The following is a 24,084-nucleotide window of genomic DNA, read 5'->3' on the forward strand; positions in this document are numbered from 1 at the left end:
AGGATCAAGAGAGAGAAACCAATCCTATAAGAGTTTTTAATTTCAAGACTTGATCTTAAGAAAATTTTAGTAATGGATTAAGGTAAGTTTTATAGTTATTTTTGTGTAAATGTAAAATCATGATAATTCACGATTCTATAATTTTATATGATAATTGTTTATAATCTAACAACATAAAGAAAAATATATACTAAATTTTTGTGGAAGTGGGAGCTGCAAGCTCTTTTGTGGGGCGAAGCAGAGAGAGAAAAGAGGAGGGGGGGGGGAAGCAATATATTTGTGAGATTAATATACTTGAGCATCAAATAAAATATCTGTTTTCAAAGAGATACATAACAGTACTGTGGGGCCCAATAATTTAAGGGTCAGGCCCAGTTGCTCCTGGAAAATCCGAAGGCCCAAGCCGAGGAGAGCTGTGGCCCAAGCTCTACAATGCAGAGCACAAGACAGCTTTGGGAGGCAGCCGAGGACAGTTCAGTCCTCGGCAGATCCAAAATTCCACCGGAAAAGAGGGGTAAAATGGGTATAGGGCCAAACTTAAAAGAAAATCTAAGAATATCCGGGAAAGCTGCTCTCATTGTCATTCAATGCCCTGCCCCTGACAGAGCCGTACTCTTCAGCTTTATCAACCATCCCCAACAATTCTGGGATTGGACTGATGGGACAAATGTCAGCTTTGTAAAGGTTGACCCTACACGTGGACGAAGGACAGCGAACGCAGGCTAGTATAAAAGAAGAAGTAAGTGAATCTGGGGAGGGGGGGGCCGACTGATAAAAAAAAAGGAGACTCCATGGAGGAAAACACCTGAAGGACTCACGCACATCACGGAGAAAACCCACCGTTGGGTAACCGGGATAGGACCTCAACGGTCCTCGGATCAAGTCCGAGGAGCCCAATCAAATGGGATGCGGCGCTGTAGGGCTTAGATGTTCGAGCCCAACTCCTATCTCTACAGGAACTCCTCTAAAATCAAGACCGGAACATCGCCCCGTGACCAAGGCCAAGCTTTTCAAGCCCACTCTCTACAAATCATATTGTGAAGGATCTTTCGTGTGCGAGCCCAAAAACATTAATGGGCCGCAACGGAATCGTGTCTTTACAATTGGCGCCGTCTGTGGGAAAAGCATGCGCGTTGGCGCAGGTGGCGGTGGAGTCAACTCTCTAGCAAGTAAAGATTCACGGAGCTTCCTCCGTCTCCCGCGACATGCAATTGCTGTTCCGACATAAACTTCTGCTAGGGGCTGCGCCTTGTAGTGCCAATGGCGCGGGCAGCCCTAGAGGCTCTTGGCCTCAAGCCAGCTCTCCCCGCCCTGATCTAGGGGCTTACGTTCGAAAAATAAATAAACAAAAAAAGAAATCTTATAAGTTTTGGACAGAACCAAGGTCTTGTATGGTCCACGGACTCAAGCCTATGGGGAAACCAAGTACAGAAAAGAGATCTTACGAGTTTTGGACAGAACCAAGGTCTTGTATGGTCCACGGACTCAAGCCTATGGGGAAACCAAGTACAGAAAAGAAATCTCATAAGTTTTGGACAGAACCAAGGTCTTGTATGGTCCACGGACTCAAGCCTATGGGGAAACCAAGTACAGAAAAGAGATCTTACGAGTTTTGGACAGAACCAAGGTCTTGCATGGTCCACGGACTCAAGCCTATGGGGAAACCAAGTACAGAAAAGAAATCTCATAAGTTTTGGACAGAACCAAGGTCTTGCATGGTCCACGGACTCAAGCCTATGGGGAAACCAAGTACATAAAAAGAAATCTTATAAGTTTTGGACAGAACCAAGGTCTTGTATGGTCCTCGGACTCAAGCCTATGGGGAAACCAAGTACAGAAAAGAAATCTCATAAGTTTTGGACAGAACCAAGGTCTTGTATGGTCCTCGGACTCAAGCCTATGGGGAAACCAAGTACAGAAAAGAAATCTCATAAGTTTTGGACAGAACCAAGGTCTTGTATGGTCCACGGACTCAAGCCTATGGGGAAACCAAGTACAGAAAAGAGATCTTACGAGTTTTGGACAGAACCAAGGTCTTGCATGGTCCACGGACTCAAGCCTATGGGGAAACCAAGTACAGAAAAGAAATCTCATAAGTTTTGGACAAAACCAAGGTCTTGTATGGTCCTCGGACTCAAGCCTATGGGGAAACCAAGTACAGAAAAGAAATCTCATAAGTTTTGGACAGAACCAAGGTCTTGCATGGTCCACGGACTCAAGCCTATGGGGAAACCAAGTACATAAAAAGAAATCTCATAAGTTTTGGACAGAACCAAGGTCTTGTATGGTCCTCGGACTCAAGCCTATGGGGAAACCAAGTACAGAAAAGAAATCTCATAAGTTTTGGACAGAACCAAGGTCTTGTATGGTCCACGGACTCAAGCCTATGGGGAAACCAAGTACAGAAAAGAGATCTTACGAGTTTTGGACAGAACCAAGGTCTTGCATGGTCCACGGACTCAAGCCTATGGGGAAACCAAGTACAGAAAAGAAATCTCATAAGTTTTGGACAGAACCAAGGTCTTGTATGGTCATCGGACTCAAGCCTATGGGGAAACCAAGTACAGAAAAGAAATCTCATAAGTTTTGGACAGAACCAAGGTCTTGTATGGTCCACGGACTCAAGCCTATGGGGAAACCAAGTACATAAAAAGAAATCTTATAAGTTTTGGACAGAACCAAGGTCTTGTATGGTCCTCGGACTCAAGCCTATAGGGAAACCAAGTACAGAAAAGAAATCTCATAAGTTTTGGACAGAACCAAGGTCTTGTATGGTCCTCGGACTCAAACCTATGGGGAAACCAAGTACAGAAAAGAAATCTCATAAGTTTTGGACAGAACCAAGGTTTTGTATGGTCCTCGGACTCAAGCCTATGGGGAAACCAAGTACAAAAAAGAAATATTAGAAGTTTTGGACGGACTCAAGGCCTTGCATGGTCCTCGGACTCAAGCCTGTGGGGGAAACCAACCACTCGGATGTAGAAGGTCCTCGGCTCAAATACTGTAATGTGTTAAGGCCAATAAAAGTGCTCGGATGATGGCGAGACGCCCCACTATTTGGTAGCCTAAGGGGACTGTTCATTTTCGCGGGTGATATGCCCTCGAATAATTACTTCCTACACCGCATAAAGCGTCCTGTTTTAATCTCGGTATTGTCTCGGATAAGTATCGTTATTCACAGGTGCGCATTGCTATGGCAAACAATTTTATTAAAATTATGGTGACATCTCTTATTAGCAAATATGTTGGCCTTAGTCGTCATTGATTCAAGTGTTATATTATTATGCCGAGCAGCACTTGCAAATTTATAAAAACATAAAGACAGAACAGGCGAAATAACATAACGACAATTTTTATTAATATAAAAAATTATTACAATGTACAAAGAAGGACTCAAACAAGCCTATACAAAAGGTGAACTGCCGAAGTAACGATAACACTCGCAGTACAAATAAGTAAACAGTCAGGCTTCTTTTAAACTCGTCTTCCAGGTCTCTCCAGTCTCTGCCTCAATATTGCTCATATCATGATAAGAACCTTCTTCGGAAAAAGATGAAGGACAAGGAAGAAGAATTGAAGGAGAAGGAAATAGTAAGGAAGAAATCAATGAAGAAGATGGAGGAGATGAATGAGGAAGATGGAGAACATGAGTAAAGAAGGAGGAGAAGAAGAGAGAAGAGATGAAAAGAAAGAAAAGGAGCAAAAGAGGGAGAAGAGAAAGCACCAGAATGGATCTGGTGCTGGGAAGACTAAGAAAGGAAGGCGGAGAGGGCCACCAGTGAACGAAGAGAGGAAGAAGCAGAGACACTTAGTCCCTGCCTCGGACCTGACTCCTAACACGCTGGGGCCATATTAGGTGAGCTCATAAGAGAGCGGTTGGTTACGATGATGGGAATTCTCGACTCAGTCACGCCGAAAGTCTGACGTGATGAGCCCCTACTTCGGATTTTGGCTGAAAGGAAGGGAGGACGAATCTTAAGTCTCCGCCATCCTTGCCCTGACCGAGCCATTTCGAGCTTCGTCAAGACATGGCGTTTCTGGGAGGAGAATGGTTTTTTCATTACTTACTACTACGGTGAGTGTATTTCAGGCTAAGGAATAACCGGAGAGTAAAAGTAAACTCCGGGAGAACTCTAAGGGTTTCAAACTCTGGGGGGATCAAAGGGATTCATCTGTGGGAGAAACAACTCTTGTTCCTCCTCTTTATATAGGGGACGAAAGGGGGGGAAGCACTTAATGCGTTCAGATCCCCAAGAAAATCTGCAGACCAGAATACACCCGTTTCGTTCCCCCACGCCATCGATAACCGTTAAATCTGGGAGGTCTCGTAAAGGGAAGATATTAAAGGCGCCTCGGATAACCAAATGGCATAGGAGCATCTTGTAAATCGGTGCGTCTCCCAGACAGATGGAAAACCGCCCACATTAATGCAGGGCTGAATTAAATAAGCCGTATTGAAGGATCGGGTTTACCAAAACCCTCCTTTCCAGCCAAGAAGTCGGATAGCAGGGTTTTGAGGGGCTATTGTGGGGCCCAATAATTTAAGGGTCAGGCCCAGTTGCTCCTGGAAAATCCGAAGGCCCAAGCCGAGGAGAGCTGTGGCCCAAGCTCTACAATGCAGAGCACAAGACAGCTTTGGGAGGCAGCCGAGGACAGTTTAGTCCTCGGCAGATCCAGAATTCCACCGGAAAAGAGGGGTAAAACGAGTATAGGGCCAAACTTAAAAGAAAATCTAAGAATATCAGGGAAAGCTGCTCTCATTGCCATTCAATGCCCTGCCCCTGACAGAGCCGTACTCTTCAGCTTTATCAACCATCCCCAACAATTCTGGGATTGGACTGATGGGACAAATGTCAGTCTTGTAAAGGTTGACCCTACACGTGGACGAAGGACAGCGAACGCAGGCTAGTATAAAAGAAGAAGTAAGTGAATCTGGGGAGGGGGGGGCCGACTGATAAAAAAAAAGGAGACTCCATGGGGGAAAACACCTGAAGGACTCACGCACATCACGGAGAAAACCCACCGTTGGGTAACCGGGATAGGACCTCAACGGTCCTCGGATCAAGTCCGAGGAGCCCAATCAAATGGGACGCGGCGCTGTAGGGCTTAGATGTTCGAGCCCAACTCCTATCTCTACAGGAACTCCTCTAAAATCAAGACCGGAACATCGCCCCGTGACCAAGGTCAAGCTTTTCAAGCCCACTCTCTACAAATCATATTGTGAGGGATCTTTCGTGTGCGAGCCCAAAAACATTAATGGGCCGCAACGGAATCGTGTCCTTACAAGTACAATATTCTTTAAAAGCAAAGGGAATTGTAGCAAGTGCAACACTTGCTTTTATCTACAGGGTTGTTGTATTTGATACAGAGGGAGTTTTTATTTTTATTTTTTTTTAAACTATAGTATTATGTTAAAGGAAAAAAATATTTTTCTTTAAACTAATTTAGGGAGAAACTACTCAAACTCTTCTTATACATTTTTATTAAATATAAAATTTTACAGTTAGAAACCTTGTCCTATGCAAAATGCATGTAACAAGCCAGATGCATTAACTAATGGCAATGCTCTTATAGAATAATTTTGTTTAACGTGATAGACTATGGTTGATAAAGAAAAATTTTGACTGTATATATGTGATAGTACTAAACAGTTAATTACAATTTGTTACATAAAACAATTATGTGGTACATAAGACAATTATGGCACAGTATTTAGTACTAGAAAATTATTATGTTTTATGTGAAAAACAATGAAACAATAGTCATCCCTTCTCAAAAAAAAAAAAAAAAAAATATATATATATATATATATATATATATATGAAACGATGGTCATCAATGGGAGTGCCACGTGTTGAAAAAATGGGTCGAGGTGCCTCGACTTCAGGGGAGTTTCGCATGTAGTAATTAGAGGTTGTTGCTAACATGGTAGGGGCCATACCGCCATGGTCAGCTATGGTTGTTTACTTTATGTTAATGATGAAAATCTAAGGAAGCTCATAACAGTGAATTTATTTATTTTTGCTATCCAATAGAGTCACACCCATGTGTAGAAGACAATTGGGATCTTGGAAATTTACATGTTTGTTTAGATGAGGGCTTTTTTTTTTTTTTTTTTTTTTTTTTGTAATTTTAAGATTTCGTTTAGACGAGGTCTTAGTTTCACACTACGAAGTTAAAACTACCATATATTACACTAGTAATCTAATTTTTAAGAATTGGTATGAATGACTATCATGAATTTTAATGAAAAACCAATTATTGTGATAAATTTCACAACCATAAAATAATGTAATACTATTGGCTCTGATTGATTCGATAGGAGATGAGTCAGAATATATGAAATCAAGAATACTTGTTCGAGTGGAAAGACAAATTAACTATAAATATTTTTTATAAAAGTATGACTAATTTGGATTGGTTTTCAAAAGGATCTTAAGCATTCACAATTTTCATTGTTTCCATTGCTTCTGATTAATGGTTAAGATATATATTTTATAACTAAACTCCTAATGAAAATTAAACATACATAAAATTTGTTCACCAGTGTTGACCATATATTGTAAAATTGTGACTTGGCTTTTGAAATTGTATTTATTTAGTTTATTAGAATTATAGTACCAAATAGTTATAAATTAATGTTTAAATAAGAACAAGTGAGAAAGTGAAAGATGAATTGACAAGGGTGATCCTAGATTAGTGAAATTTCAAGAGCAAACAGATAAGAAGTTTTCAAATGGGCACTTGACTAACCGGTCAAATACTATTTATGCTAAATGACTCACTTCTATACTTGAACCATCTTTATTAACACGTACCTAAGGACTACCTTGTAAGGCTAAATACTCCTGACTAATTGATAGTAAAATAACACTATGAGGGAAGGGTGATGGGAGTAAAATAAACATGAAATTGTAAGCTCCAAGTAGTAGGAAGAACCCAAGGCTCTGATCACATGCTTGTTGAAGAATGAGCTTGTGACTCAAAGACAATATTTTTGTTAAGGGAATCAATCGCAGTTATAGTAAAAATAAGTCTTTATAGGGCAACTATCACTACTTATGAACTCGAAACTATTAAAAGAAAAGAGAAGATAAAATAACCAATCAAGTCTTCCACTAAGATTTCAAATAACACTTGTAGAGAACATTATATCTCATGTTTTAGAAATATCTATTGAGATAGATATGGAAACCCTCTATGGATAGATGGAGGAGAATTAGGAGATAAAAGAGAACCACAAATATCCTAAAACCATCCTAAAACCCTTCATTAGGAAACAACTATAAGATGAGACTGATGCTTTCTTTCATAACAGAGCTGGTAATAACAATGTGATAAGTGAATTATTATAGATCCATCTCTTGAGAGAATTATTATATATTATAGATTATATATAGACGTAGAGTGTATGCAATAGATGCCAAATATTATACTTAGTATATTTTCATAAAATCAATTTGTGAACTAGATGATGGTAAAAACTTAATAGTTTATGCAGCCTCTTTGCAATACAAAGACACTTGAATGGGGTTCCATACATTAAAAATGAAGATAAAAAAGTATTTATTAAAATGTGGATTGTAGTTAGCTCAACTGATAAAGTCATTTATTGTCAAATACAAAATATGGGTTTAAAGAATGCATACACAAAAAATCAATTAATGTTTTTGCCTGATAATAAAATATAATTATTATAAAACAGATGACATAGGTCGATGAGAATGTTAAAACATATAAGTGAATCTAAATAGAAGGATAAGATTCAAATGAGGAAATTTGCCTAAAATTGAGGGTGTCTCATATTGATGAAAAGATAAGGAAAGTCACTTGAGATTATTTGGTCTTAATAAGAAGGAGAGAATTTGATTGAAATTGTAGAAGCAAAACAAGTAACGGAAGCAAAAAAAAAAAAAAAAAAAAAAAAAAAAAAAAACCACTCGTAGTGAAAAAAAAGGACATGTAGGCAACCTAAACTCATTTAAAACTAGAGATGCCAAAAAAAAAAAAAAAAAACCAATAAATCGACCAAAATAGCCCAAACGGAGTCCAAAATTTCAATTTAGTTTCGGTAATGTTTGATTTCGTTTTCAATTTCTTAAAACCAAAAATTTCGGTTTCGATTTTGGGTTTAGAAAATAAAAATCTGAACTGAAACTGATCGATATGTATTAGATATTATTACGTACAAAATATTTCAAGATAGTACCACTAGTTTAGTGATAAGACAAGCGTCTGACAATATTTGGCCCAGGTTTGAACCATACCAAACCTATGTCGTTTTATACATTAAATTTAAACAAAAAACCATACTTTCTTCACTTGTTACTTTAGTCACCACTTAGTCTTTCTTTTCTTCTCTGAGTTCCATGCCTCTCTCTTCTCTCTGTCACGCACTCACACCGCTTCTCATTGCCGCTCCATGCCTCCATCGTTTTTGCCTTTTTTCCACCTCTTTTTCGAATCTCTTATTCTCTTTTTGGTTAAAGTTCCTCATCAACTCCCTCATGGGTATGTTCTTTTGTGTTAAAGTGTAAGTTGTCTACTTGATTTGGTTTGATTTTTGTGTTGTTTGTTTGCTGAAAAAGTGAAAATACATGATATGAATTTTTCTTTTTTCTTTGATCCTATTGGCTAATAAGAAATTAAAAGAAACCGAAAGATGACCTAATTGAACCAACGAAAATGTAGTTTGTTTGGTGTTGGTGTTCCTTCCCTAGGGTTTGGTGTCAGTGCCGGTGTTAAATAAGGCAAGACGAACAATTTTGATTCAATTGAAAAATTGCCATTCTCACCAACCAAAATTGATTGATTACACCCTTAACTAAAACTTAGAGAGAACTAAGTATAGTATCAAATTACAAAACTATTGGTAATTGAGTTTGGATCATTCAATCCAAACCTTGTCAAGATCTCATTTAATATGAAATCTTATCATAAATCAATTTTACCCTAAAAATCTCCGTATTGATTTTGTAGTATTGCAAGCTAAAATTGGAAATGTGAGTATCCTATAGATTATCCACCATTTTCGTCACAAATACTATGTAATCTCTTATTTCACCGTACGCATTAATTATTGGGCGCAAAAAATCCTGAAATTTATGTAACAACCAAAGAAATAGACCATAATATGTTATTTTTTGTAATTATAAAAAAATCAGTTAGAGTTTTAAATGTCTTGAAAAGTTGACTAAAGCCGTCAGATCCCCCATTTCGTGCACCGCCCAATGAGGACTCTTTATAACCGTCAGATCAGATCGATGCCACACGTAAGAATCCGAATATTTTACCAATAAATTAGCCATTACTCTAAGCTACGTCGTCGTTTTGAGGCATGTGCTAGTCTGTTTATATTGTGTTGGCAAAAGTGGGCCAATTGGACCTATATGGGCCGTATCTATCTTAATTTTTTTTCCCATGCCGACAGGAATTATTTATTAATTACCATTAATCCCAATATTTTACCATAAACAAATGCACCCCAAGCTCTATATAAACACCCCCACCCTTCACTCCAAGTCCATCACAAAAAAACCATTCAGAGTACAAACTTTTCTTCTCGAGCAAGCATAAATTTCCTCTCCTATTCTCTTTCAAACCTTAAACTTACACCCTTCTTCTAATTTTCCTAGAGAAACCATTTTTCTCTCTAGCCAAACACTCCAAATCCTTTTCAAACCCAATCCCAAAGTCTACATCCTTTGTTCAATTCACATTTTCTCCAAAAACCCACTTCAAATGGCTCCTAACATCACCACCACCACCACCACCACTGTCACCACCGAACCCGGTAGCATGCCTAGCAAGGCCTATGTCACATTTTTAGCTGGTAACGGTGACTATGTGAAAGGTGTGGTTGGCTTAGCTAAGGGCTTGAGAAAGGTCAAGACTAAGTACCCTCTTGTGGTTGCAATATTGCCTGATGTCCCTGAGGACCACCGTGAAATTTTGGTTTCACAAGGGTGCAAGGTGAGGGAGATTGAGCCCGTGTATCCACCTGAGAATCAAACTCAGTTTGCCATGGCTTACTATGTGATCAACTACTCCAAGCTTCGTATTTGGGAGGTATGTATGTTTGATTGATTGTTAATTTTACCATTCTTTGCTTGCATGTGTCACACGTAGTTTCTACTGTCTGTGAGTGACAAATTAAGGATTTGATTTTGAAATTGTATTTGTGGGCTTCTGACACTTGTTATGAGAAAATTGCATGTGAGGTTATTTTGGTCATTTTGTAAGTTGGTCTATTTGGTTGCAAAGAACGCCTAGTTAGGCTAGTTTGACTGCTTTTAATGAAAAATGGTGTATCTTTCTTCCTAATATTTAGGGAAAAGCTTTTTTTTTATTAATAAAATTCAATTCCACTCGCCCCTGAATCTTGCTTTTCCTTTAAAATTAAAATGGAACCAAACTTCTCTTATTGCGGTAAACAAAGACTTCATATTTTATAAATTTTCCTAAACTAGTCTAAGGTTATTCTTTATCTTTAAAGAAATTTTTGTAATCTATCCTATTCCTATTAAACGTTTGTACATAATTGGTAGAATATATACTTCTATTTTTTATGATATAAATTATAATCTCTCTTTTTGATTCAATTATATGATTTATTAAGGATTTTGTGGCACCCAATTGAATGATTTCTACAGTTTTGTAAATGGTACTCAAATTTCTTCTTTCTTTTTTTTTTTCTTTTTTTTTTTTTTTTCAGTTTGTGGAGTACAGCAAGATGATTTACCTTGATGGAGACATTCAAGTGTTTGAAAACATTGATCACCTCTTTGACTTACCGGACAACCACTTCTATGCTGTCATGGACTGCTTTTGTGAGAAAAATTGGAGCAAAACTCCACAACACAAGATTGGCTATTGCCAGCAGTGCCCTGACAAGGTTAACTGGCCTGCTGAGCTTGGCCCCAAGCCTCCCCTATACTTCAATGCTGGCTTCTTTGTGTATGAGCCTAAACTATCCACATACCATGAACTCCTTGAGACCCTTCAAGTTACCACCCCTACAACTTTTGCTGAGCAGGTAAATCTTAGTTCTAGTTGTGTTTGAAAAACTACCATGTGTATCTCATGCAATTCACATAAATGCATGATGCATCACATAATTGCATAATTGCGTGTTCATACTTGACCCATTTTGGGGTCATGTGGCTTGATTTGATAGCTAGATTCATATCAAGCAACCTTTTAGCCATTGGACTATTAAGTTGTGGATGTGCATCATTGGCTTTTGAAGCACATAAATCTATGACTTTTAATTCATTTTTATGGTGAATATTAGTAACTTATATATAGTACTTTACCAAAAAATTTTGTGATTATTTCAGGACCTTTTGAATATGTTTTTCAAGGATATTTACAAGCCAATCTCCCCTGTTTATAATCTTGTGCTGGCCATGTTATGGCGTCACCCTGAAAACATTGAGTTTGACAAAGTTAAAGTTGTCCACTACTGTGCTAACGTGAGTATCTACTTTGTTTGTAGTAACCATCTCAAATTTTAACAAATTTCAATTTTTTTCCTTGATATATAACACTAATGAAATATATTTTTGATTGGTTTATAGGGTTCTAAGCCATGGAGGTACACTGGTGAGGAAGAGAACATGGACAGGGAAGACATTAAGTTGCTAGTGAAGAGATGGTGGGACATATACAATGATGAATCATTGGACTACAAAAACACAATTGCTTCCGTAGAGGCTGAAGCTGGTGCTAAGAAAAATGGCTTGAAAGGATTCTTGACAGCAGTGTCAGAGGCTGTTGGTCACTATATTAAAGCCCCATCTGCTGCTTAGTGCTTGTTATAAGTCCAATGGAAACGAAGCTTGTGTGGGATTAGGAGTAATGGGTACAGGGTTGGTTTTTATTAGTACAGTTTGGAATGGTCTTCTGTTTTAAGTTAAAGACTTTCCTCTGCTGTTTATACCTAAAAAAGTTGAAGACTTTCATATTACATATGTTTCCAGTTCTCACTTTGTTATGGTCTTCTGTTTTAAGTTGAAGACTTACACTCTATTATTATGTCAGGAGTTTCAGGACAATTTGTCTTGCTTTGCTTTGTTTATATTTTCAATTTAAAAGGAACAAATATTTTGGTGTATATAAGCTGTTAATTCTCTCTCTCTCCTCTCTTGTTAGTGTTTATTTTATTTTATGGGATCTTTTTTTACAAGTTATGTCAGCAAATGTCCAATCTTCAATTTGTGACTGTTCTAATGCACGTTAGGGGCGGTTTTGGCCCAGTTTCCAAACATTATTTTAACGTTTTAGTACAAAGTCTAAAACATTGTCCAAAGTCAAATGGTCCGTTTTAGTCCATAGTCATAAAACATGATCATAGACAATAGGGCAACTTATCGGTTTATTCCGCTTTGAGGGTCCTTCTCTCAATCTTTACCAATTGGACACTCCTTTAGAGCATTTACATGAAGAATGCTAAATTAATGCTAGAAATGCTATTAATAATAATCAACACACAAAAAACACACTATATCAAACATGTCTAATGCTACATCAAACACTGTAGCAACAAACTCAACAAAAAAATATATATATTTTAATGAAGTGGTAAAAAAAAAAAACTTTGATTTTGGGTATATTATAAAGTGGAATGTTTAGATAAATAAAATAGTGTTTTGAGTTGCTAAATACTATAATTTTTAGCATTTTTGATGAAAATGCTCTTATATCCTACTCTGGTATTCAAGGGTTGATTGAATTTGAAACCACAATTCAAGATTAAAGTATACAAAGAAAGTTCTCTCTTGTTTTGTTTTCTCTAGACAAATTTGAGGAGGAGCTCCGAAACAATCGTGAGTGAGTGCTGAATTTGATTGAGCAATTACACTTTGGTTGGGAGTTCATAAAGTAATGGAATGAGTAAATCGTAAAGGAATATAATTGAATGGAATAGGTTTAAGTAATGGAAATAAGTATTTAAGGGAATGGAATATAATGAATTTAATGAAAATGAATGAAAAAGAAAGGAATTAAATGAAATTAAGTAATTTTGTTTGAATGTTTTAATATAAAGGAATGGAATATAAGTCACATTGTTTGGGAGTAACATAGAAGGAAAGGAATTGGGTCATTTTATGACAATATTACTATTAGACCCATATTTTAAAATAAATGGTAGGATATATAGGCATATTTGAGAGTTTTAGGAAAAAATTCATTAAATCTAATTTCATTCTCTTCAATTCCTACCAATTTTGGGAGGAATGACAATTTCAGGTTTTAAGGGAATAGAGAGTAATAAGTGTTTCCTCATTCCATTCTTAGTGGTGGCTCCAAGAAATTTTTTGAAAGTGGTCATTAAGAAACTTAAATTATACAAAATCTAATAAAAAGAGAACTTCATACATTGACCAAAAAAAAAAAAAAAAAATACAAGCACACACCCAAAACATAAAGTCTTACAATTTCCTTCTTTTTTTGAATTTTCTTATTTTAAAGTTGTTACTTGATAGTCTTATTATTATTTTGCAAGCTACATCTCTTCACAAGTTTAGTTAAATAAATTTTTTCTCGGACTTTTTCTTTTTATTTGTAAGGACCAAATATATTATTAAGGGAACATACCAAATATATTATTAAGGGAACATAAGTTTAAGTACAAAATTTGACTACAAAGTTAGTGGTAGCCTAAGGCTATAACTCTCACAAAATAAATGAACACTACTACATATTTTAAAAAACTAACCGTTGAATTGTATGTTGTCTATATTCTTAAAACACATGTCAAACTTCATGCCAATTGGATGTTATTTACTATTCAATCATTAAACTTGTTTTTTTATGTATAATTTTAGACTACAAAGATTAGAAATTTAAACATTTGATTAACGACATAGCTATTAATTTTTGATCTTCTTGAAATTTTGCAAGTATGAAAGATGTAAGAGGAAAATGTAATTAAATGGTGGATTTGTTAAAATTAGCATTCAAAAAAAAAATTATTGAATAGAGTCGTAACTTTAGTCTATAATCAAGCTTCTTGTCAAATTTTGTCCAAAATTTAATTATGTTGGTTCTAAAAAGGGTGGTCACAAAGTTTTTTTAAAGATAAAAGATTTATACATAATAATTATTTTTTTTCTAGGTCAAGGTGGTCTTATGACTATCCTAGACTCTATGTAGAGCCGCCCTGTCCATTCTCTCCCACTTAGAGTCTGTTTGGTTGGAGGGGTGGAAAAGTGGGAGGATAGAAAAGATTTTAATTTCTCTCATTTTTGTTTGGTTAAGAGTGAAAAAATGAAAGGATGGAAAAAATGAGTTTGTATAAATTTACGCATATATATCCTTGATAAAAAATGATGCCAAATTAAAACCAAAAAAGGGATAAACAAAAAAAAAAAAAAAAAATCAGTCACCTAAATTTATTAAATAATAAAAATCATATCTAGAAAAAAAAAAAAAAAAGCAAAAGAAAAAAATATATATGAGCACTAGACTTGCCCCTAAATAAAATAAATAAATAAAAAGCAACGTCCAGAGGAAAGAAAAAGAAAAAGAAAAAGAAAAGGAAAAAAGAAAAAAAAAATGAAGAAGAGCAACGTGGACAGGACTATGTGTAATTGCACATGAGCATTTTTGTCCAAAAATGATGTCTAATTTTTCCCTTCAGTTTTCTTTCCATTTTGGAGAGAAAATGAGAAGGAAAACTTTTTGAAGTGTGTTTGGTTAGGTAAGAATGAAGAAGGAAAATAAATGGTAGGATCGAGGTGTTTTCTTCCCGGATCTACTAAAAAGTTTTCCATCCCCCTTATTTCACTTCCAAACAAACACTCTTAAACTTCCAAATGAAGGGATGAAATATCTATTCCATCCATTAAAACTCTCAAATAAAGAAAGCAAATGAACATTCTAAAATTATTATTTTCATTTATTTTCATTCCATTCTTTTTCTTCATTCCAATTAAGTTGTAGAGTTTCTTAACCCTAATAAAGTCTCACATGAGTTGTTATCATTTTTTTTTCAATGAATTGCTAACGTGGCTGCAAATATGTTTGTTTACATGGCAAAAAAGAGTGTTTTATTTAGAGGATTAGATACGTCAGTATTTTTCATGCAGAATTCAACGATAATAACTATTTTGACATAATATTAAAAAGTTGGAGATAAAGTTGACGCAAAATAAAAATTAAGGACAATTGTTCGATATTATCATGTATCATAATCTTAATTTATTGCATGACCCGAAAAAGTTCTTATTTTAATTGATAGGTCGTCCTTTTGGACCAACTAACAAAACCAGAACATTCTAAAAAAAAAAAAAAAACAGAAAAGTGACTTTTTTGCCAAGTGTCGTGATTAAGTCCTCTAAATAATATGGCCCCCAATAGGAAAAAGAAATATAAATCTACCAGAGGCCTATGGTTCTGCCACATGGTTGTATGTTTTCAACGTGGAAGAAGAAAGGTACCATGCAGGGACCCAATTAATACTGTTTTACTGTTTTGCTCTTTTAGCTCAATACGCCAGTTAGCTTTGTTTGACAAGAAAATCACTGACATGACATGACATGAGATACATCTATGGGAGTGCCACGAGTTGCAAGAGTGGGTTTATTAATAAAAAAAAGTTGCAAGAGTGGGTCTAGGACTGTCTAGGTGCCTCCTTTTTTTTTTTTCTTTTTTTTTTTTTTTTTTTTTTTTTTTTTTTTTTTTTGGCTAAAAGGACTCTCTAGGTGCCTCTACCTCATGGGAGTTTCGTGTGCAGTAATTAGAGGATGCTGTTGCTAACATGGTAGGCCATGGTCGGCTAGGGTCGTTAAGCTGTAGATACATTTTCTAAGATGGGGCAGGAAATCTAAGGAAGCTTCATAACGGTGATTTTTTTTCCCAATAGAGTCTCGCCCATGTGTAGAAGAGAATACAATTGGGATCTTGGGAATTGCTACATGTTTGTTTAGATGAGATTTTAATTTTTTTTTTTTTTTTTTAATTTTACATTACAAAGTCAAAACTACCATATATTACACTAGTTCTTAGTTTTAAGGATAGGGTATGAATGTGGCCTTAAAAAAAAAAAAAAAAAAAAAGTAGGTATGAATGACTATCATGAATTTTAATTAAAAAAAACCAATGAGTATGATAAAATTTCACAACTCTTAAATAATATATATGATTGATTCGATAGGTCATGACTTTAGAATAAATGAAATCAAGATACTTGTTCGAATATGAATAATTTGGATTCATTTTGAAAAAGAATCTTAAGTATTCACAATTTTCATTATTTTCATCACTTCATATTAATGGTTAAGACCTAAATTTTATAATTAAGTTCCTAATGAAATTGAAATAAACATTAGATTTTTTCACTAATGTTGACTTTTGGAAAATTGTGACTTGACTTTTGAAATTAGAGAAGGGTTCTTGAAATATATATTTTTTTGCTCTTTCATGGCGAATCCAGGGGGTTCGGTGAACTAGGGGGGTTCTTGAAATATTTAGTTTATTTTAAAAATTATATTACGAAATAGTTATAAATTAATAGTCAAATACTATTTATGTTGGATGACTCACTTCTCTACTTGAATTGTCTTCGTTAACATGTCAATAAGGACTACGTTGTAAGATTTCATTTTTATTTTTTAGGTGCTGCATAAAAAAAAGTAAAATCTTGGGAGTAAGTCACTTTCCGCTGTGATGAGTTAAATACTCCTAGTTAATCAATAGTGCAGTAGCACCATGAGGAAATGGTGAAAAGAACCCTCATTAGGGGGTAAAACAAGTCTTCATAAGAAATTGTCATTGCTTATGGGCTTGAGCCTAGTATTTTCTTCAAGAAAAGCAAATATGAGATAATAAATCCAGTCTTTTACTAAGTTTTCAAATAGCTCTTGCAAAGAATATTATGTCTCATGATCTAGAAAAATCTGCTAAGATAGATTCTGAAAGCCTCCGTGGATGAGATGAAAGAGAACCCAATTTCCTAAAATCCTTCATTAGGGAACCACTATAAGATGAATTTGTTACTTTCTTTCATAACCAAGCCGGGAATAACGGTGGGATAAGTGAATTATTTTAGATCCATCCCTTGAGGGAAGTAGACATTATAAATTTTCATCATTTGGCTTGAGCACAAATTAAAAGAATAATTCAGCGTCCCTTGGCTCTTTCACCAATTGGGCACCCTTTCCTTCCTATATTATGCCCCCATATCAGAGGGCTATCGTGCTTGCAATGTTTTCGACAAATCTTAAATACAAGTGAAAATATTTTGTTTATTAGTGAGATTCTATATGCTCAAAATGTAATTGTTTGGCTTGACTTAGCCAACACTTTCCAAAGAAGTGTTGTAAGACTAGCTATGCTCTATGATACTGAATGTTGGTTTTTTTTTTTTTTTTTTTTTTTTTTTTTTTAATTTTATTTTCTTAAGAAGAGGTAAGTGGTTTCAACATATGACGTGTACTCTATGTTGATTAATACTATTTATCATTTGGTCAAAATAGTAATTAGATTTTTGTGTAGACTGAATTCGAATCTTAGATATCTTATTCAACAACAAAAAGTTTACCAGCTGAGCTAATTATAACTCACTAAATAAGTATAGTATACTCATAAAATGATCGAGTTTAGCTGATGAGAATGTTAAGAGATAAGTGAAAATACATATAAAGATAAGATTCAAATGAAGAAATTTGCTTGAAAATATGGGTGTCACTTATTAATGAAAAATGAGGAAAGTCACTTTGTAACGCCCCAAAATCATAAATAATAAAAGTCTATTCAATCTAAATAATCCATAAAAAAAAAAAAAAAAAAAATTAAATAAAAGCATCTAGCAATCTAAAATCTCATCACAAATGTCAGAACTCTAATCCACCAAAAATAAAACATCCTCAAAATAATTCTTCAGTACAATGTTTAATGCCATAAAAATAATAATAAAATCCTTAGTTCCACAAAATAGTTCGTAACTGTTGTCTTCCAAGAATCTCTACTCCAATAATCCCTCTAATGTATTTGTAAGGGGAAATAAAGGAGGGTGAGATAACTCAATAAGTGGAATTCAGTCATTCACTAACATTGGAGTGTGCGAAAAACTCTTTCAAATAAATAATTCTTACAACAAATTCATAACTTGTAACTCATCAATATTTTGTCATCAAATATTTCACATAAAAAATATATCTTTATATTGTGAGTTATCATAATATATATATCAATACCATCATATAAACAATTTTCTAGGTTTTTCTCGTGGTCAACATTTACTCCCCGTTGACAGGGTTGTGCTATCCTCTTTTAGAACTAGAACCTCATTTTCATCCCTTTTCTTAAGGATGGCTCCTTTGGAACCTAAAGGTGCACTCCCTTACTAAGGAGCTCCCTTTTTGGATCCTTAATAGTATACTCTTTTGCTAAGGAGCTACCAGTTGTGCACTGTCCCCTTTTTCTAGGACCGTCCCTTGCTAAGGACTAGTTACAGTATGATTGTCCCTTACTAAGGACTGAATACAACACTGAGCTTTTAATCACGACTTGCCATAGGATTCAAAACATATTCAAGATGCTCCCAAAAATAATCCATTCATAATTCTAAAAAATATAAGGATATATTCTCACATACAAGTTTAAATAAATTTAGGTTGTCCCACAAGTTTTTCATAAAACGAATAGTCAATGTACACATCAAGCATTTATAAAATATTAATTTATATATAGAATATCTACATATTTCTTTGATATAAAATAGTTTAATAATCAAAACTGTTTTGGAAAACCCCCCCGAAATTAGTAAACAACACTTACCTCTTAGTTGCAAAAATAAAAGAAATCAACCACCCTTGAGTCACAATAAATCAATAGAATTAGGACCTAGCAACACCAAAAATAGGTCCATCAATACAAAATTTTCCCACTTAACAATTTGTTTTCACATTTAAATAATTTAATCTATCAACATTAAAGCCTACGGAGGTGTTTAGTTTCTTTGAAATGCTCTTCAACTATGTCAGATTTTGGGCTTACAATTACTGCTGCATAATCATATCTTTTTAGCTCTACCTAATCAGATTTTGGCTTAAAAAATATTGCTACATAATCAGATTTTTGGGCTTAAGAGTTGCTGCATACTGCAGTGGCTTAGAGATGATAATTAGTGTCACTAGAACGATGCAAATGTAGGTATCTAATAACATAATGCAGCCTTTTTCCATTAATATAATCCTAGCTATGCATGAACTTTAATATGGCAGAAAGATGGGTATGTGATCAACCTAATTTACATCTTAATTTATCAACCTAATGGCCCATAACTCCCTTGATGCTGCCAAAACATAAAGAAATTGCTGGACATGTATTGAACAAGTACAAGGTGTAGATACATGACAGAGTGGTGGTGATATTTAGTGAGGCCATATACGATTATAAATAACCACAAAGCTTCCTTTTTCTATTAACATAATCATAGCTTTAGACCCATAACAACATCCCCTATTTTTTTTTTTCTATCAAGTACGCAATTAGCAGATGCTTCCTATAAGCGTGGGAAAAATTGTTAGCCATTGAGTATTTCAACTTTCCTAAGTTTAGAGCAGGAGAGAACTGTACCTCTCCACTCACGGCCACAATGAAAAAAAGCAAAGTTCAATAGTCGGCTAAAGTAAAAGGAAGCCCCATCAGTAAATACACGTGTAGCTTAAGAAGTGAAAGACTAGGTGTGGCGACAGGCCCAAAATAACAGGCTGGACCTTGGACCCGTCCGAGGACCCTGGCCCATCCGAGGAGGCAACGTGACTTAAGCCATCCATATTCAAACGTCACTGGAAACAAAGACGCCATGTCCGAGGAGATATTTCTCCTCGGATACTAAAAATCGGAGCAAATGTACATCCTAGCCACTGAAACCCCTCTGCTAGATGCGTGAACAGGGAAGAAACACGAAATATCTAAGTAAAGGCTGCCACCGCCACATTGAATGCACTACAGCTACTCTCCTGGCCGCATTAATGTGGAGAAGACCCCTGAACAGTGCTACCTTGGCTACCGCAACTCACAAAGAACTAAGAGGGGTGTCTGATAGGACAGGTGCTCAAGTAAGGGTTTAGATGATCGACAAGTGTAAGGCCCAGATGATAAGAAAGGGCCTATATAATGTGTATAAGTCCCCATTAGAAGGGGCATGAGAAAAAGGGGAGGAAAAAGAAAAAATAAAAGAAAGAGAAAAGACTATTGCATGTAAAAAGGTCCTGCTGCATCACTTTGTATCCCAAAAATTAGGTTTTATCCTGATCCTTCTGGGAGATTCTGAAGTGCAATGACTTTGTTTCTTGTTCATATATTCCCTCAACCCATGCAGTAATCCGTTTAACTTATCTAAACCTAGTTCTTAAACCCATATTCTACAAGAATTCATTGTGTTGGACTTCTTGAACCAAGACTTGAACAACAAGGACTGGGTCACCAAATTGTTCCCCTACACTAGGGGTTTTTTTTTTTTTTTTTTTTTTTTTTTTTTTAACTTATCATGGCCCATATATTTACTTATGCCACCTCACTTGGGCTTCATATTCCTTAATATTTATCTTATTTTTAATATCTTATACCAAATCAATTAAATTCATTTAATTGTGGGCCTCCTTTTTAATTCACGTATAAGAATTAAATTAGTATAAAAATTATGGGGTGTTACACACTTGAGATTGTTTGGTCCTAGTAAGAAAGAGTGAATTTGATTCAAGTTGGGGAAGTGAAAAATTAAAGAGTAAAGGAAGACCAAAAAAAAACACTAAAATAGTAATGAAAATAGATATATCAATTAGGGAAGTAATATATATATATATATATATTGAGAATCAAAGTAATAAAAATTATGACTTCAAATAAAATAAAGTGAAAGAAAAGAATACATGTAGCCAACTTAAACTAATTTAAAACTTAGAGAAAACTTAAAAAAAAAAAAAAAAAAAAAAAAACAGAACCCTATCACAAAGGGATCTCATCTAATATGAAACCTTTTATAAATCAATTTTAACTTAAAAATCATCGCGTTGCTTTTTTTTTTCTTTTTCTTTTTTAAGAACCGCATTACTTTTGTATTGGCAGTATTGCAAGCTAAAATTGGAAATGTGATTATCTTATAAATTATCGCCATTTTTGTCACAAATTATGCATATATGTAATCTCTGATTTCCTCAAAAAAAGAAAAGAAAAAAAAGGGTAATCTTTGATTTCGCCAAGTACATTAAATAATTACTGGGTGCGAAAAAACCTGAAATTTATGTAACAACCAAAAAAATAGACCACAATATATTTCTTTTGTAATTATTAAAAAAAAAGAAGATCAATTAGTATTTTAAATATTGTGGAAAGTTGACTAACGAATCTTCTACTTTATTCTATTGAATCTATTCTATATTTATTATTTATCCCCCATTTCGGGCACCGTCCAATTCATGAGGCCTCTTTATAACCGTCCGATTAGAACGCTGCCACGTGTAAGAGTTCGATTTCTTTAGGAAAAAGTGGGATCAATCGGACCCATGTAGCTTAAATTTTTTTCCACACCGACGCGGAATTATTTATTAATTACTATTAATCCCAATATTTTACCATAATCAAATCAACCCCAAACTCTATATAAACAACCCCACTCTACCACTCCAAGTCCATCACACAAAAACCATTCCAATATTTTACACTCTTTTCATCTCAAGCCAACACAAATTTCCTCTACTACTCTCTTCCATACCAAAAATACTTGAAAACACTTTTCTTTCTCAACCCCACAAACCTTAAACTCAACACCTGTTACACCTTTCTTTTCATCTTCCTAGAGAAACCATTTTTCTCTCTAGCCAAACAGCTCCAAATCCTTTTCAAACCCAATCCCGAAGTCTATAAACCTTTGTTCAATTCACATTTTCTTCAAAAACCAACTTCAAATGGCTCCTAACATCACCACCAACACCAACACCACCACCACCACCACTGTCACCACCAAACCCGTTAGCATGCCTAGCAAGGCCTATGTCACGTTTTTGGCTGGTAACGGGGACTATGTGAAAGGTGTGGTTGGCTTAGCCAAGGGCCTGAGAAAGGTCAAGACCATGTACCCTCTAGTGGTTGCAATTTTGCCTGATGTCCCTGAGGACCACCGTGAAATATTGGTTTCACAAGGTTGCATAGTGAGGGAGATTATGCCTGTGTACCCACCTGAGAACCAAACCCAATTTGCCATGGCCTACTATGTTATCAACTACTCCAAGCTTCGTATTTGGGAGGTATGTATGTTACCATTCTTTGCATGTATTACACGTAGTTTCTGCTTTCTGTGAGTGACAAGAGATTTGTTTTTTTGAAACTGTGTTTGTGGGTTTCTAACACGTGTTATCTCAAAAATGCTTTCAAATGCTTAGCACTTAAATTCCAATTCTTTGTGTGCAGTTTGTGGAGTACAGCAAGATGATTTACCTAGATGGAGACATTCAAGTGTTTGAAAACATTGATCACCTCTTTGACTTACCGGACAACCACTTCTATGCTGTCATGGACTGCTTTTGTGAGAAAAATTGGAGCAACACTCCACAACACAAGATTGGCTATTGCCAGCAGTGCCCTGACAAGGTTAACTGGCCTGCTGAGCTTGGCCCCAAGCCTCCCCTATACTTCAATGCTGGCTTCTTTGTGTATGAGCCTAAACTATCCACATACCATGAACTCCTTGAGACCCTTCAAGTTACCTCTCCTACAACTTTTGCTGAGCAGGTAAATTGTAGTACTAGTTATGGTTGAAAAACTACCATGTATTTCATGCAATTCACATTAATTGCAGGATGCATCACATTAATTGCTTGTTTATACATGACCCAATTCGGAGGTCATGTGGCTTGATTTATTGCAGGATGCATCACATTAATTGCTTGTTTATACATGACCCAATTCGGAGGTCATGTGGCTTGATTTGGTGCATATGAAGCTACTTTCTAGCCATTGGTTGTGGATGTGCTTCACTAGCTTTGAAGCACATAAATCTATGACTTTTATTCATTTTTTTTTATGGTGAATATTAGTAAATTATAGTATCTCACCAAACAAATTTTAATTCTTCCAGGACTTTTTGAATATGTTCTTCAAGGATATTTACAAGCCAATCTCTCCAATTTACAATCTTGTACTTGCCATGTTATGGCGTCATCCTGAAAACATTGAATTTGACAAAGTTAAAGTCGTTCACTATTGTGCTAATGTAAGTATTCATTTTATTTATAGTAACAATCACAAATTTTAAAATAAATTTCAAACTTTCTTTTCTTGATATGTAATACTTATGAAGTATGTTTTTAATTGGTTTATAGGGCTCTAAGCCATGGAGGTACACCGGTGAGGAAGATAACATGGACCGGGAAGACATCAAGTTGCTAGTGAAGAAATGGTGGGACATATATAATGATGAGTCATTGGACTACAAGAACACAATGGCTTCTGTAGAGGCTAAAGCTGGTGTTGAGAAAAATGGCTTGAAACGATTCTTGACAGCAGTGTCAGAGGCTGTTGGTCACTACATTAATGCCCCATCTGCTGCTTAGTGCTTGTTATAAGTTCGATGGAAATGAAGCTTGTGTAGGGTTAGAAGTAATTGGTACAGGGTTGGTTTTTATTTGTATGGTTTGGAATGGTCTTCTGTTTTAAGTTGAAGACTTTCCTATCACATATGTTACTAGTTTCAAGTCTTCTGTTTTAAGTCGAAGACTCACTCCTATTATTATGTTAGGAGTTTCAGGACCGTTGATCTTGCTTTTGCTTAGTTTCTTTGTTCATAATTCAATTTATAAGAACAGATATGTTGATGTATATAAATTGTTAATTCTCTCTATCTCTCTTTGTTAATTGTTATGTCAACAAATGTCCAACCTTCTTAAATTGCAACCGTTTTAATGCACGTTATGGTCAGTTTTAGTCCAATTTTCTAAACATTATCTTAATTTTTTGGTAAAAAGTCTAAAACATTATCCATAACATTTTAGTGGAGTCTAAAACATTATCCAAAGTTCATAGTGAAATGGTCGGTTTTAGTCCGTAGTCATAAAACATGATCATGCCCAATATGGT

At 35.3% G+C, this 24,084-nt stretch overlaps 2 protein-coding genes across 2 annotated transcripts; both read left to right on the top strand.

The window, feature by feature from the left end:
* Positions 1-9,544: 9,544 nt before the first annotated feature.
* On the top strand, positions 9,545-11,968 carry LOC115979780 (galactinol synthase 2-like). Its single transcript, XM_031101838.1, has 4 exons — positions 9,545-10,068; positions 10,715-11,035; positions 11,340-11,474; positions 11,580-11,968. Exons 1-4 carry the CDS (start codon positions 9,742-9,744, stop codon positions 11,808-11,810), a joined length of 1,014 nt encoding a protein of 337 aa, XP_030957698.1. The 5' UTR covers positions 9,545-9,741; the 3' UTR covers positions 11,811-11,968.
* Positions 11,969-21,673: 9,705 nt separating this feature from the next.
* LOC115979779 (galactinol synthase 2-like) lies at positions 21,674-23,832 on the top strand. The gene is made up of 4 exons (XM_031101837.1): positions 21,674-22,256; positions 22,420-22,740; positions 23,087-23,221; positions 23,331-23,832. The coding sequence occupies exons 1-4, from the start codon at positions 21,918-21,920 to the stop codon at positions 23,559-23,561; spliced, it is 1,026 nt and encodes a 341-aa protein (XP_030957697.1). The 5' UTR covers positions 21,674-21,917; the 3' UTR covers positions 23,562-23,832.
* Positions 23,833-24,084: the final 252 nt, after the last annotated feature.

Source organism: Quercus lobata, chromosome 3 (genome assembly GCF_001633185.2).
Source record: "Quercus lobata isolate SW786 chromosome 3, ValleyOak3.0 Primary Assembly, whole genome shotgun sequence".
Classification (NCBI taxonomy): Eukaryota; Viridiplantae; Streptophyta; class Magnoliopsida; order Fagales; family Fagaceae; genus Quercus; species Quercus lobata.

Excerpts from the sequence above, each read along its gene's own strand:
- LOC115979780 (XM_031101838.1), top strand. The coding sequence starts at position 9,742 with ATGGCTCCTAACATCACCACCACCACCACCACCACTGTCACCACCGAA. Across the intron at positions 11,036-11,339 it reads CTACAACTTTTGCTGAGCAG|GACCTTTTGAATATGTTTTT; the intron begins GTAAATCTTAGT and ends TGATTATTTCAG. Across the intron at positions 11,475-11,579 it reads TTGTCCACTACTGTGCTAAC|GGTTCTAAGCCATGGAGGTA; the intron begins GTGAGTATCTAC and ends ATTGGTTTATAG.
- LOC115979779 (XM_031101837.1), top strand. The coding sequence starts at position 21,918 with ATGGCTCCTAACATCACCACCAACACCAACACCACCACCACCACCACT. Across the intron at positions 22,257-22,419 it reads CCAAGCTTCGTATTTGGGAG|TTTGTGGAGTACAGCAAGAT; the intron begins GTATGTATGTTA and ends CTTTGTGTGCAG. Across the intron at positions 22,741-23,086 it reads CTACAACTTTTGCTGAGCAG|GACTTTTTGAATATGTTCTT; the intron begins GTAAATTGTAGT and ends TAATTCTTCCAG.